The sequence below is a fragment of the Sus scrofa genome, chromosome 15, assembly GCF_054392235.1.
Source record: "Sus scrofa isolate SSC_HxYL_T2T_F1_AM1 chromosome 15, Sscrofa_HxYL_maternal_Yorkshire_Landrace_v2.0, whole genome shotgun sequence".
NCBI classification, from domain to species: Eukaryota; Metazoa; Chordata; class Mammalia; order Artiodactyla; family Suidae; genus Sus; species Sus scrofa.
Window position 1 is genome coordinate 80,954,733 of NC_139397.1, and position 15,814 is coordinate 80,970,546.

Genomic DNA, 15,814 nt, shown 5'->3' on the forward strand with positions numbered 1-15,814 from the left:
GTCAAGTCTTAGACCTTTCTGCATTATAAAATTTGTTCTACTTTACATTATATAATTAATTTTTAAAGGGGTCTTTAGTACTACTTTAATACACTAGAATCTTAATATATTTTTACACATGGGAAAATTTTAACAAAAGTCTAATACTTACCTGATAAATATTTCTTTTCATATGGGACTAGAATACAAAAGAAAATAATAATTAAAATTTAAGTATGTCTTATTCTAAGATTGCCTTTAAACATTTAAAAGTAGTTTAAAACGAACCCTTTAGGAGTTCCCGCTGTGGTTCAGTGATTAACGATCTGACTAGCATCCATGAGAACACAGGTTCTATTCCTGGCCTTGCTCACTGGGTTAATGATCCAGTGTTGCTGTAAGCTGTGGTGTAGGCCAGCGGCTACAGCTCCGATTTGACCCCTAGGAACCTCCATATGTTGCAGGTACAGCACTAGAAAAAAAAGAAAAACCTGAACCCTTTAATAGCGGAGTATTACTGCTAGTTTTATTGCTTGGTCATATGTGCATTAACTATTTTGAACTTAAGTTGTTTTTTTTGTTTTTTTTTTTTTTAAAGACATAAAGGTCTAAAAATACATTAGCCTGGTTGGCGAAAAAAGAATAAGGAAATTCAAGAAAAGTGTGATGAAATAAGGAAAACAGGAGGTTCTGGTTGGAGAGTGTGTAGAAAATAGTAAAATTATACAACTGTGACCTTCCCTCAGTACAGATTTGCTCGCTATTTCTGGTTTTAAAGTTATAGTTTAATGGTTTATAAAATGGTTCAGAGGTGTGCAGAATATGAAAAGAACGAACTTTTTAAAAATCTAACAAATATTGGAAGTTGAATGCTTCTGCCATAAAATCATGACTAGTCGAAAACCATGCTGATGCCACAGGTGTGGCCCAAAAGGAAAAAGAGAAAAAAAAAAAAAAAAAAAAAACATGCTGAGGCAAGTTTAAAGAAAATAAAGAAAACCATGTAATTCCACACGTAAAGAAAGGAAATAATCAGAGGGAGGTGTATAGTTTTGGTTTTCAGTTAAGGTAGAAGGGGAGAATATTAAGGATGCAATGTGGGGAAATGGCTGTTTCTGCCTTGTTTCAAGCATCCCAAAGTCATATTTTGAAATTTGTCTTTAATGAGAAGACAGTCCTTTCTAAAACATAAAAATAACAAACTGCCTAATGTTTAACAGTAACATGAAAACACTGGGACAGAATAACTTTGTTCATTAGAAAGCACTGTGATGCATAAGAAAACATTTTAATCCAGAATCATTTATAATCTACAGTGCATTTTCTTCACCCAGTCAAGGATGTTCTTGTACTGAATCAAATTATCTGTAAACTAACATTAGAGTTCTGGAATCAGCCATGATCATTCTTCACCACTTCTACTGTTTAATCAGATCACATGCAAAGAAAACATGATGATTCCTTTGAGTAACAGGAAATTTTTGACTTCTTGCAAGTTCTAAGAATAAGCAGGTAGAATAAAAGTACACCTGGTTCACATGGTCTGACCCTGCCTCTGAAATGTAATAGAACTACATATTTGATTTCCAAATGGGAGCAAACCAACATAAGTACTTTCATAATACCTTCTGAAGTCTTCTATTTACTGAGGCACACATCTCAAAACTTTAAAAACCTTTCCCCACCCCTCTTAGAATGGAATAAAGCCTTCAATTATACTTACTAGCTGCTTTACAAAGGGTTCCTTCCACAGAAGAAACTTCACAATTTCCTTTTTTCCATTCACCTGTCTTGGTGTGCAGAAAGGCACAAGTGTCAACTAGATCCTCTCCATCTTCTTGGTCTGACCACTTATCAAATGTCATATTTGACTTATCAAACCACTTGAAACTGGCATCTGTCAGTTAAGGAATATTTTCAACATTATGACAGTATAAAATGTGTTAAAAGGGACTAGGCTTAAAGGTGGGAAGTTACTAAGGATGTCTGGTCTAAACTTCTGAATTTAGGGTTTAAATTAGAAGGAGGAATATATCCTATGTACAGGCAGAATAGACTGGTTCAAGAAGGTTCCCATTTTTGTTTTAAAATATATGTTATTTTCATGGAGAAATAGCCAAGACAATGAATGACAACAAATACATATTACTTTGACAGCTTTCTGTCTTAATCCTGTTGCTGAAGATCCCATTTTTGTTTTAAAATATATGTTCTTTTCATGGAGAAATAGCCAAGACAATAAATGACAATAAATACATAATTACTTTGACAGCTTTCTGTCTTAATCCTGTTGCTGGCAGTAGTACCAATTTTTTACCTACCATATTAGAACAACGCCGAGTTGTTATTAGAACCACACTTTTTTTTTTTTTTTAATCTTTTGTCTTTTTATGGCCACACCTGTGGCATATGGAGGTTCCCAGGCTAGGGGCCTAATCAGAGCTGTTGCTGCCAGCCTACTCCACAGCCACAGCAACACCAGATCCGAGCCTCGTTTGTGACCTACATCACAGCTCACAGGCAATGCCGGATCTTTAACCCACTGAGTGAGGCCAGGGATCGAACCCACAACCTCATGGTTCCTAGTCGGATTTGTTTGCGCTGTGCCACAACAGGAACTCCTAGAGCCACACTTTTTTCCTTTTTACAGCCATACCCATGGCACATGGAAGTTTCCAGGCTAGGGGCTCAAATCAGAGCTGCAGCTACGGGCCTGTGCCACAGCCACAGCAACGCCAGACCTGAGCCACATCTGTGATCTGTGCCATAGCTTGCCGCCACGCTGGATCCTTAACCCCCTGAATGAGGCCAGGGATTGAACCCGCATCCTCATGGACACTACATAGGTTCTTAACCTGCTGAGCCACAATGGGAACTCCCTAGAACCACATTTTAATCCCGACGAGAGTCACTTTAATTCTCACATGTGATACACACTGAGCTGATCAGGGAAAAGCTGTGGTACATGGTACATATTGAAAATACAGTACCTGGAGACCATAGGAAACATCAACTTGAATAGAGAATTAAAGAATCTGAAAGTCATCAGTTTTATCGCTATTGGGAAAATATCTCAAGGTTAAATATCACTTACCATCTGTGTCAAAAAACATGCCTAGTAGGATATCATCTGGGCCTTTCCATTGCTTTTTCAAAGTCTCCAGTATAAAAGTATTTTCTTCTTCATTATGTATGCTTACCATGTCTGCCCCTGAAATTATTTTGGGGAGAAGAAATAAGCATATTCCCAGAATCAATGAAAGCCACATGAATGCAAATTATACATTATTATATGTAACAATTTTACATCCTTTTTAAAAAACTTGGAATATCATGCACTTTTCTAAAGAGGCAACATATTCATGAGAAATTATGTGATAAACTGAACAGAATCATACTTTTTCTATTTCATTCACCTAGGCTTGATTATCTCAAACCACATGGAAACAAAACATCATGGGTAGGCTTGAGCAGTAAAACACACTTTCTGCATCTCTCAACTTTTCACTACCACTTCCTCTAGCAATCAAGGCCTCTCCTGCCCTCTGTTCACAATTTATAGGGAGGAGTAGCTCTGACAACACCCAGGAGAGCTGAAAAGCACTAGGGCAACTTACCATAACTGTCCCAAGACCAACTGAAGTTAAAGTAACAAGCAGTCTCTGTCCTGCCTCACTTAACTGGCTGTCATGCACCTGCTGCCTGAAGCCTATGCCTTTCCTCTCTGGTCATCCTTAGAAAAGTCAATTTTCATTAGAGAAAATGACAAAGGAAGACCTCATCCTTTGTTCTCATTGGATAGTTGATTTTTTTTCCTGGGAAAAAAGAATAACTTGGTTTTCACTTAGTTCAAGAGTAAAGAGCAGCAGCCGTACGATTTATGTCTCACATTAACATTTTTTTATCCTTTCAATCTGTAAGCTACACAGCACCCTATAAAATATTATTAGCAGTAACTTCACTTTTCCAAAATATACTTAAAAAGTTATTTTAGAAGCTTTGGGTACTACAACTAATTCAAATACTACATGGAGAGATGAGGGAATTTTTCCAAATATTAACTTTCATTCTTCCAAAATCATCCTGACTTAAGACTCCTGAAAACTTTAAAATAATTGTCTTAGATCAGTGGCTCTACAACTTTAATGTGCATCAGGTTCACCTCCTGGAGGGCTTGTAAAACAGTGTGGGGTCCTACACCCAGAGTTTCAGGTGTAGCTGGAGTAAGATGGGGCCTGAGAATTTATATTCCTAACCAGTCCCCAGGTGACACTGATGCTGTTGATCCAGGAAACACACTGAGAATTATAGGAAACAAATAATTGGCTGCTATATTTATGACATCACTCCAAAACTGGTCAATTTTTTGGTAATTAGCAGATAAGTGGAGAAAAGGAAGAACTATTAGGTCATAATGCGGTAAGAAAATCATGTACTAGGTGATTACTTTTATATCTTTTAAGCATCTTAAAAAATAAAATTACAGGGGAAAAAAACCCACAGGGCCTAAAATCTGCCTCCAAACATACTATATTGTTAAAGAAGAAGATAACGAACTGGGTAGACTAAAGCTCTGTTGTAAACAAAAAACTAATAAGCAAACACCTTAACAGGTGAAAGAAAAATGGTCTCTGATCTTCACAAAGATGCAGAGAACTAGTGCTTGCCAGTGGGGCAAAGGTAGGGGGAAGAAACAATATAGGAGTAGGGGTTAAGAAATACTACACATAGGGGCACAGCGGAAATGATCTGACTAGTATCCATGAGGACGTAGGTTCGATCCCTGGCCTCACTCAGTGGGTTAAGGATCTGACGTTGCCATGAGCTATGGTGTAGGTCACAGACGCAACTTGGATCTGGCCTTGCTGTGGCTGTGGTATAGGCCGGCGGGTACGGCTCCAATTCAACCCCTAGCCTGGCAACTGCCATGTGCTGTGGGAGCAGTCCTAAAAAAAAGAAAAAAAAAAAAAGTAGTGTACATAAATTAGCCACAAGGATGTATTGCACACCACAGGGAATATTGCCAATATTTTATGGTAACCAAAAATGGAGTATAAACTTTAAAAGTTGTGAATCACTATATTGCACACTTGTAATTTATATGATATCATACATCAACTATACTTCAGTAAAAAGGCAATTCACCCTCACGAAAGGAAATATAACACAAAAATATGTGAAAAATGCAATCTCACTGGTAAAGAAATGAAAGTTACAATAAGCACTGTTTCAGATGTACAAATTGAACAGTGCTAACTTTGGGTATAGAAAAATAGGAATCCATAAGTGGTTAGTTGGAGTAAAAATTAGTAAAACATTTTTGGAGACAATTTGGCAGGATTATGGAAAGCCCTACAAAAAAAGTACATATTCTTTGGCCTAGCAATCCTGAATAATATATGCTAAGGCAATCACTGGCTCTCTGCTCAAATAGGCACAATCATTAATGTTTATCACATTTACGACACTGGAAGATTGGAAACAACCAGTATTAGAGGATTAAATAAATCAATTATGGCATATCTCTATAGAGGAATAGTGTATAGCTGTTAAGAAATATGCATTCTATATTTACTATGGAAAAATATTTTTAAGAGAAAATGCAGATTTCAGAACTGTTTGCTTAATGTGATCCCTTTATATACACATTTACTAAAATATATTTGCCTGAGAAGATCTAAACAGATAATTCTCCAAAGAAGACATACAGATGGCCAAAAAACACATGAAAAGATGTTCAACATCACTCATTATTAGAGAAATGCAAACAAAACCACTCTGAAGGTACCACCTTACACATGCCAGAATGGCCATCATCAAAAAGTCTACAAACAGTAAGTGCTGGAGAAGGTGTGCAGAAAAGGGAACCCCATTGCACTGTTGGTGGGATTGTAAATTGGTGCAACCACTGTGGAAAACAGTATGGAGATACCTCAGAAAACTAAATATAGAACTACCATTTGATCCAGCAATCCCCACTCCTGGGCATCTACCCAGAGAAAACCATGACTCACAAAGACACATGTACTCCGATGTTCATTGAAGCACTATTTGCAATAGCCAAGACATGGAAACAACCTAAATGCCCATCTTCAGAGGTGTGGATCAGGAAGATGTGGTTCATATACACAATGGAATATTACTCAGCCATTAAAAGGAAAGAAATAATGGCATTTGCAGCAACATGGATGGACCTAGAAATTATCATGCTAAGTGAAGTCACTCAGACAATGAGACACCAACATCAAATGCTGTCACTTTCATGTGGAATCTAAAAAAACACACAATGAACTTTTTTGCAGAACAGATCCTGACTCTCACAGACTTTGAAAAACTTATGGTTTCCAAAGGAGACAGGTTGGGGGGTGAGGGGATGCACTGAGGGTTTGGGATGGAAATGCTATAAAATTGGTTGTGATTATCGTTGTACAACTATAAATGTAATAAAATTCATTGAGTAATTATATATACACATATATACACATATACATATGTACATATATATACCTACACACACACACATATATATATATTTGCCTGGGCAGGGTAGGGGAGAAGGAAGTCTAGAAGGATACTTATCAAAATGTTACCAGTCATTACATTTCCTTAGGATGGTACAATTTAGGGTTATTTGGTTTTATTTTAGAATCTTTGCATATGTATTTTTCTATATAGTGACTATGTACTGATTGTGTTCTAATTGTGTAACTAAGAAAACTTTTACAAGAAAAAATAAGACTGACCTTTAAAATACTTGAGTCAATCCAAAGTTAGGATTTAGCAAGTTTCTCTCTCTCAATCATAGCTTTATTTTTAAAAATTCTATGATGGTTTTCTTATTAGTTTCAGCTGCTATCACCTCTTGTCTATTAAATGTCATGCCAACTTTTAATCTGTTTTACCCCAGTACGTACTTGTAGCTATTTGTGAAATGTAACAAAAATGCCTGTTTTTTTGTTTTTGGGGTTTTTTTTTTTCTTTTTTTTTTGCTTTTTGGGGCCGCACCTGTGGCATATGAAGGTTCCCAGGCTAGGGGTCAAATCAGAGCTACAGCTGCCGGCCTACATCACAGCAATGCCAGATCCTAGCCATGTCTGTGACCTGCACCACAGCTCACGGCAATGCCAGATCCTTACCCCACTGAGCGAGGCCAGGGATCGAACCCGAAACCTCATGGTTACTAGCTGGATTCATTTCCGCTGCGCCACAATGGGAACTCCCAAAATGCCATTTTTTAAAAGAAAAATCTTCAAGAGAAATATTTAATTAAGATTATAGTTTAGGCTTAAGTGTTCAGAGATAAGGTTTTCATTCTTTTCTCTGGCCTTATGGCAGCTAATGGAACTTCACTGATTTTTAACATTGCAATTTAAGTAAATACTGTATAAACTAAATTACTATGTCAGGCAAATAAGACACACTTTTATTTTCTTTAACAAATGACAGCATAAGTCCCTGAAGAATACATGTACTCAAGCAATTTTTCTTTACACTGCATTACCAGTGATGCTACCCGCTGAGATATAATTTGAGTCTTTAATACTTTTCATGACTAGTGACATAACTCATACATAGATCACAAGAAGGAAAGATTGACAATATTTATTTGTCCTATTATAATGATAATATCTAAATCAAAGGTAAATGTTGCAAAATAAAAATTTTAGCCTCTCACAACTATTTTCCTAAATGAATAATAACAGTATCCCCAAATAAGGACAAGTAACATCAAGTAAATTAGCACAAAGCACTGGGAATATTTCTAAATATAGCTTTAAGCCCTCAAAAAGTAACGTCACGGAGTTCCCGTTGTGGCGCAGTGGTTAACGAATCCGACTAGGAACCATGAGGTTGCGGGTTCGATCCCTGCCCTTGCTCAGTGGGTTAAGGATCCGGCATTGCCGTGAGCTGTGGTGTAGGTTGCAGACGCGGCTCGGATCCCGCGTTGCTGTGGCTCTGGCGGAGGCCGGTGGCTACAGCTCCGATTCGACCCCTGGCCTGGGAACCTCCATATGCCGCGGGTGCGGCCCAAGAAATAGCAACAACAACAACAACAACAAAAAAAAGTAACGTCACTTATTTTCCTATACCCCTAACTAGAGGTTTCAGATAGGATTTTGTATAGCTGCAAAGAATTTATTAATCCAGATGTAAACATCCTAGTATTCTTTATGGTTTTCCTTCATTATACACAGCAAACACTGAATTCATGTCCACCTAGTGCTCTAAACCAAAACACCATCCTGGCCAAAAAAGTAACAGTGTTATGAACAAATTTTAGCTAATTTTCTGACTCATCAATGAAATAGGTATTTCCAAATGTAAAGAATTATCAAATAGGGAGTTCCCTTCGTGGGTCAGTGGTTAACGAACCCGACTAGGATCCATGAAGATTCGGGTTCAATCCCTGGCCTCGATCAGTGGGTTAAGGATCTGGCATTGCTGTGAGCTGTGGTGTACGTTGCAGATGCAGCTCAGATCCCACGCTGCTGTGGCTACGGCGTAGGCCAGCAGCTACAGCTCCAATTCGACTCCTAGCCTGGGAACTTCCATATGCCATGGTGCAGCCCTAAAAAGCAAAAACAAAAAAACAAAAAACAATTATCAAATAAGTGGTGAGGTTATCAGAAATGTGTGAGAAATTTTTAAAAATCAAATCACTAAAACAAACAGAATTTATAAACTTTGAACTGGGGGAAAAGGCATATTTGTCTTTAGACACAAGACAAACTTTATAAGCAAATCTGTATATAATTTAAATTCCTAAATGGCTAGCCAACTTGAATAAATAAGAGTCAATGGACTTCAAAATAAATAATAAAAAATCAGGCCTCTAGGGAGTTCCCATCATGGGGCTCAGCAGCCATAAATTCAACTAGTATCCATGAGGACTCGGGTTCCATTCCTGACCTCGCTCAGTGGGTTAAGGATTTGGCATTGCCATGAGCTATGGTATAGGCTGCAGATGCGGCTCAGATCCTGCATTGCTGTGGCTGTGGACCAACAGCTAAAGCTCCGATTTGACCCTAGCCTGGGAACTTCCATATGCCACAGGTGCGGCCCTAAATAAGCTTAAAAAAAAAAAAAAAAAAACAGGTGTCTAAGTTGCTGGGTGCTTTCAATTTTGTTTGGCTTCATTTGCTAAAGAAAAACAGCAAATACAATTAACTACAGTTTAGCTGTAGAGGAGATCAGTCAACAAGTATTAATTATGCCTTTATATACTATGCAGTTGCTTAATTGTTTTAAGCTGGACAGTCAAATCTGACCTTGTTATTACAAGCTAGTTGAGTAAGGAACATGTCTTTTCTTGGCTGAGACCCCAATATAATTTTGTTTACTGAAATCAGTGTTTATGTCTAAGTATACCTGATATAAGTGGGTTTTTTTAAAATACCTGTGGGGGAAACAACATTTGAAAAAATCTTGTAAGATCGGCAAAATTCCTGTTAGTCAATTTTCTTGGCATGAAACTGTATCGGCATCTTGGAAATGTCTTGTTTTCAAAGAGCCAATGTTCAACACCATTTAGCAAGTAAGGAAAATGACCAATAAGTATGTATTAAGCATGACGTGGCACTTCACAGGATTTAAAACTCCTATGCTACATTTATTCCTTCTATAGCAAGAGAATATGATTTTAATTAAATCATCTTAATGCAATTTGATATTCTTCCAAAATGTTATATTGGTGGGTTTTCAGAAATTATGTTTTTTAGGTAAAGGATTAAATGCTAGTGTTATATGCTTAAGACAAAATTTAATGAAAATAAGAGAATTTTTGATCTTACACAATAATAAAAAGCTCCTTAAAATAATCAAAGACTCCCATCTCACTGTCATAGATATCTCAGGTGAAAAAAATGCTAGCTGATACCATATTTTAGTTTGAGCTCATACCATATTTTAGTTTGGTCCAAAGTCCATTCTTGTTGTTAAGCTTTAGAAGCTTAACAACAAGAATGGACTTTGGGCCAAACAGCCAAATAAATATATAAAGAGCACCCAAACACACCTTTTTAAAAATGACATTTTTGGAGTTCCCGTCGTGGTGCAGTGGAAACAAATCCAACTAGTATCCATGAGGATATGGGTTTGATCCCTGGCCTTGCACAGTGGGTTAGGGATCCAGCGTTGCCGTGAGCTGTGGTATAGGTCTGGCGTGACTGTGGCTGTGGCGTAGGCCCGCGGCTACAGCTCTGATTCAACCCCTAGCCTAGGAACCTCCATATGCCAGAGGTGCAGCCCTAAAAAGCAAAAAAAAAAAAAAAAAAAAGGCATTTTTATTTAACATATTTCACAATGTGAAGTTATAAATATATTTCCCAGAGACTACTGAGCACATCAGGTAGCAAATGTAGCCTTGTTCTCATTTTTCTTTAATGGTATACTTCTTTACCACAGTCTCACGTCATAGTTCCATGTAATCTGACTTTTGCCCACACGCATGCCTGAAACAGTACTTTCAGGGTGGAATAACACAGTGATTAAGAACACTGGTCCTAAAATCACATCCTGGTTTGAATCCTGGCTCTGTGGCCTTGCAGAAATAACTGAGCTAATTTTATTATTCTCTTGATAAAAGGAGGCTAATAATAAACTACCTGATAGGTTTGCTACAATAATTAAAGCCAGTTAAAGTATCTTGTGTGCTTACAAACAGTGCCTGACACGGAGCCCTCACATTACATAGACACTGCTGTTGCTATGGTTCTCTCACTGTGCTTTGGACAGTGCTCTCCAACAACTGTCTTTCAACTGTCCAATAGGCTTTACCCCAATCCCACTGCCTGTGACTACCCATTTACTATATGGACCAAAGTAAAAATAAGATGTGACAAATCCTTTTTTATTTTTACTTCTTTTTTTAATTTGGGCTGCATCCACAGCAAATAGAAATTCCCAAGCCAGGGACTGAATCCTAGCGACAGCTATGACTTATGCTGCACTGTGGCAATGCCTTTAACCCACTGCACTGAGCTGGGGATCGAAACCAGGCTTCCAGCCACCTGAGCCGCTACAGTCGGTTTCTTAACCCACTGCATCACAGTGGGAACTCTTGACAAATCCATTTTTTAAAAAGACATTAGTGAACACTCTCTACTGACCTGTGGGGGAAAAAGAAAGAAAGAAAAAGCTCCTTACCATGGTCAGTACACTGATTTCTTACATCCTCTATGCTTTCTACTTTGATGGCTTCTTGAAGAAAAATGTAACAACTGTCCTGGAACTGCACCCACGTGGATGAAGGGCAGCCTGTGTGGAAAAAGAGGAACCTGTTAAATAACTTGAGAATAAGAATTTCATGAATTCATAAAGATATTAGAGACTAAATTTTCGCAGGAAAAAAGAATGGCAATTTGCCTTATTAATTTAGCCAAAAGGCTCTTGGTCTTTGTTAAAATGAGAAACTGACTGGTGTGACAGGAATTAATTCTTCTCCACTGTACACATGGGAAAAGAGAAATGGGCCATTACTTCTCTTCTGATTTGACAGAACACAGTTATAAGTCTTTGGGTTGTTTACGAATTTAGACATAAATTATAGCATATTACATATGGTAATAACCAAGGCAATAAACGATCAAGAAGACAACCAATCAGAATTACAAGTTTCTTTCAAGGTTATCTTTTTTTCTTTAGGGCCACACCTGCAGCAAATGGAAGTCCCAAGCTAGGGGTCGAATCAGAGCGATAGCTGCTGGCCTATGCCAGAGCCACAGCAACGCCGGTCTGGGCTGCATCAACGACCTACACCACAGCTCAACCCACTAAGCAAGGCCAGGGATCAAACCCGCATCTTCATGGATACTAGCTGGGTTCTCAACCTGCTGAGCCACAGCAGGAAATTTCAAGGTTATCTTTTCAGTATATAATAACAATTCCATTTCAGAAGTCTTAAGTAAGAGAGAAAAAAAGAAGTCTTAAGAGTCTTGCAAGATCCTTTTATTCAAAATATACTTTCAAGAACAGAGGAGAAAACTTTCTGGATTATGAATACTCAGAGAAGTTTTCCTATTGCACAAAAAAACCAGACTGGTGTTCTAGTGAATGTTAACACCTCACCAAAGCAGATTCTTTGAACTAGTTTTATGAAATGGAACCGTCTCGCTTCCTCTGTTGCTGTACGGTAGAGAGTCAGCTCCATCTCTATCTTTTGCTGCTGTACATTATGAAGGTGTATGTGTACATTTTCAGCCTCAGCTCTGGAATTTCATTAGTTAGCATTAGAAGCAAAAGTAGACCTGTAAGAGCTTGATTTCACTGGCCAGATGGAGAAAGGATCCAAAGATGTTACTGAATTCAGAGAATAAGAGAATATCAGGCATTAATTTTCCATATTCTCTTAGGTCTGTATAAGGGAAATCCCTAAGATTTTACTTAGTTTTATTTATTTTTATTTTTTATATTTTTGCTTTTTAGGGCCGCACTCACGGCATATGGAAGTTCCCAGGTTAGGGGCCTAATTGGAGCTGTAGCCATCAGCCTACACCACAGCCACAGCAATGCCAGATCCGAGCCACATCTGCAACACACCACAGCTCATGGCTATGCCAGATCCTTAACCCACTAAGCAAGGCCAGGGATCAAACCCGAAACCTCATGGTTCCCAATCGGATTCGTTTCTGCTGAGCCATGACGGGAACTCCCCCAGTTTTATTTTTTTAAGTGTCTGTGTGATTTACAATTTTAATATAAACAGAATGGGTTACTATAAAGATCAGAATTTAACAGACTGCTATGTTAGTCTAAGTTCAACAACCTCAGTTTTACGAAGCTCAGAACATGGCAGAGACCATTAGTTGTCTCTAGCACTTGACCTCAGCTTCTTGTACAGCAGAGAGTACAAGCCACCGTGGTAGACTGTCTCAGTCTTCTGGTAACTTCTGGAGAATGAGGTGTAAGCAGAAGTGAAACATGCAAAAATGTGTCTTGAAATCCCTGGACCATGTTTCCTCTTCCCCATGGGCTAAAATGTAGTTGGCCATCTTTAATCCTATAAACAATGGAAACGGCTTAAGTATAACAGAGCAACAAGATGAAAGGATCCTAAGTGAGGCCAACAGACCACACTCCGATTGTATTTTTTCTTTTTTTTTTTTTTTTTTGTCTTTTTGCCTTTTTCTAGGGTCGCTCCTACGACATATGGAGGTTCCCAGGCTAGGGGTCTAAACGGAGCTGTAGACACACTCTGATTATAATGGGAGAGAAAATAAAACTTCTACCTCGTTAAGTCATTGTTCATTCAGGTCATCCTTAGAGCAGCTGAATCAATAACCTAATTAATACAATAGGCTACTTAAAATTATCTCCATGTGTGTTTTTCCCTGGCCTCATACTGCTGTGTTTAGTCTTTAAACCACCCAAGATATACTAGCATGAGGATAGGTGTGCCAAGATAAGATTTATTTTACATACAGGGTTGCCCCCCCCCTCCACCCCCGGCCCCTGCTGTTTATAAGTACTTGTCTTACACATGTGACTACCTTGGCTTGAAACTCTGGTAGGAATCTAGACATTTCCCATTATGGTGGCTTTAAAGGCAGTTGTATAGGGTTATTTTAGCAATAAGCACTTTGCTTTGGGGGAAATGCTCACAATAAAATGGTAATTTTAAAAAATTTCACTATAAAATTACATCTGCAGTATGATTCCAAGGTTTAAAAACGCAAGGAAGTCTAGAACGGTCCAGGAATTGGAAGGGCCAGCACTTTGGAGGGAGAGGGCTCAGGGAGGGCCTGAAAACAAGGTGCCTGGTCGAAAATCTGTTTGTGGAGCAGACCCTTAGATCCTGCTCCTGAGAAATGGTACTCAGCCATCTTAGTTTCACTGGACACCTCCGCTGCCTTCTTTGAAAGTCTGGGCCTTCCCCAGAGGAAAAGAGTTTAATTCCTCCAGATCCACTTCCAGAGCAGCAAACATTACTCTCTGCTCTTCCTTTGAGAGGCAGGCCATCTATCCACACCACTTTCTCTAAGACAGCACCACAGGGATTTAACTCCCACTTGCCATTTCTTCCCACAGTTCTTTCTCTTAGCCTCCATCCATGGCCATATAAGAGCTTGATTTCACTGGCCAGAGGGAACATGGCTTTGAAGTCCCAACTTTTATTTTTATCTTGGTGGTGAGACTTTGAACAACTTATTACCCATGTTTCCTCGGGAAAAAAAAAAAAGGATAATAACCTCTTTGGATTGTTATGAACATCAAGAAGCAACACAACTGCCCAGCAGAGTGCCTAGTACAAAGAAGGTACTCAAAATACTGTAGCTTTTATCAATTCTTATCAATGTTGGTGCCCTTCCCCAGACACAGTAACCTCTCTGAAAATAGGAGCTGAGCTTTATTTCTGAATTCCCAACCCCTCAAGCAGCTCTTGGACCATAACAGGGACTTAAAATATTCTGCTAAATGAATGAATGAATCCTATTTCTTCTTCATCCTTAAATACCTTAATTTATCATCCCTTCAGCATCTGCAAACACTCCCTTTGCAGTGTATTCACCTTTTCCTGCTAGAAGCATGCAACATTTCTTATATCCTGGAATATAATTGATCTTCCTGCCAGTTCTAGTACCTTCACTGTAACAGTTGGCTCTCAGTACCTGCAGATGTGAAACACAAAGATATGGAGGACTGACTGGATCACACCATTTTCAATAAGGTGTTTGAGCATCCATGGATTTTATTATCCATGGAGTGTCCTGGTACCAGTCTACTGGGACACTTTTTAAAAAGTAAACTTTGTATTGAAATACAACATACAATGTGCAAATCATATATATGCTGGGTGAATTTGCATAGAATGAACATGCCTATATAATAATCAGAAACAGATCACTAATCAAAACTTTTTGGTCCACTCCCAGAAGTAATCCCTCCTAACAGCTAACACCATAGATTTGTTTGCCTGTTTTGGACTCTATAGTAATGAATGCATACAGTATGTACTCTTACGTCTGACTTCTTTTAATAAACATTACTTTTATGAGATTCACTTATGTTGCAGTACGCAGCTATAGGTTCTTCTTTCTCATTGTTATATAGTATTGCATGAATTTATTCATTCTTCTGTTGATGAATGTTTGGTAGCTTCTGGTTTGTGGTCATTACAAGCAATGCTGCTATAAATATCCCTTGCACGTTCTGGTGCACATATGCATGCTTTCTAGTGGGTATGTTTCTAGAAGTGGATTGCTGGGTCATAGAGCGTAGATGTGTCTAGCTTTGGCAGATACTTCCAAACACTTTTCCAAAATGGTTATAACCCTTATAAGCAAGCAGGTTTTGTTTGTTTTTTGGCCATGCCCATGGCATGTGTAAGTTCCTGGGCCAGGGATCAAACCGAACCCATGCCACAGCAGCAACCTGAGCCACTGCAGTGACAACACTGGATCCTTAAGCTGCTGTGTCACAGCAGGATCTCTGCAAGTAGCTTCGTTTTTTAAAATCAGTTTAATAATCTGTCTTTGGAATATTTCCATTAGTATTTAATGTAGTTATTGATGTAGCTTGTATCTACCATCTTAATATTTGTTTTCTATTATACTTGTTTGAATGTTTTTTCCCTTTTTGTCTTCTTTTTGGATTAGTAAATATTGGTATCCCATTTTTTTTAGCTTATTAATTACATATTTAACTTTATTTCTAGAGTGAGTACCCTGAAAATTACAACATTGAAACTATTTATTTGTACCTAAGATAAATTAGTATTTTTACTGTTTCCTAGACAAGGCTAGGATATTACAATGTTTCAACTTCCCTTACTTTGTGTTATTGTTGTATTACTATTTTGCACAATGTTTAATTTTATTTATTTTTATTTTTTTATTTT

The 15,814-nt window shown here is 38.1% G+C and overlaps 2 protein-coding genes across 2 annotated transcripts in view; one reads left to right on the forward strand and one right to left on the reverse strand.

The window, feature by feature from the left end:
* DAPL1 (death associated protein like 1) overlaps nucleotides 1-15,814 on the forward strand; it is a 933,549-nt gene that overhangs the window by 908,962 nt on the left and 8,773 nt on the right. The window lies entirely within an intron of this gene.
* CD302 (CD302 molecule) overlaps nucleotides 1-15,814 on the reverse strand; it is a 30,959-nt gene that overhangs the window by 2,948 nt on the left and 12,197 nt on the right. The window contains 4 exon segments of the mRNA NM_001110425.1: nucleotides 152-178; nucleotides 1,703-1,876; nucleotides 3,074-3,190; nucleotides 11,125-11,235. Of these exon segments, the coding sequence (NP_001103895.1) occupies nucleotides 152-178; nucleotides 1,703-1,876; nucleotides 3,074-3,190; nucleotides 11,125-11,235 (429 nt within the window).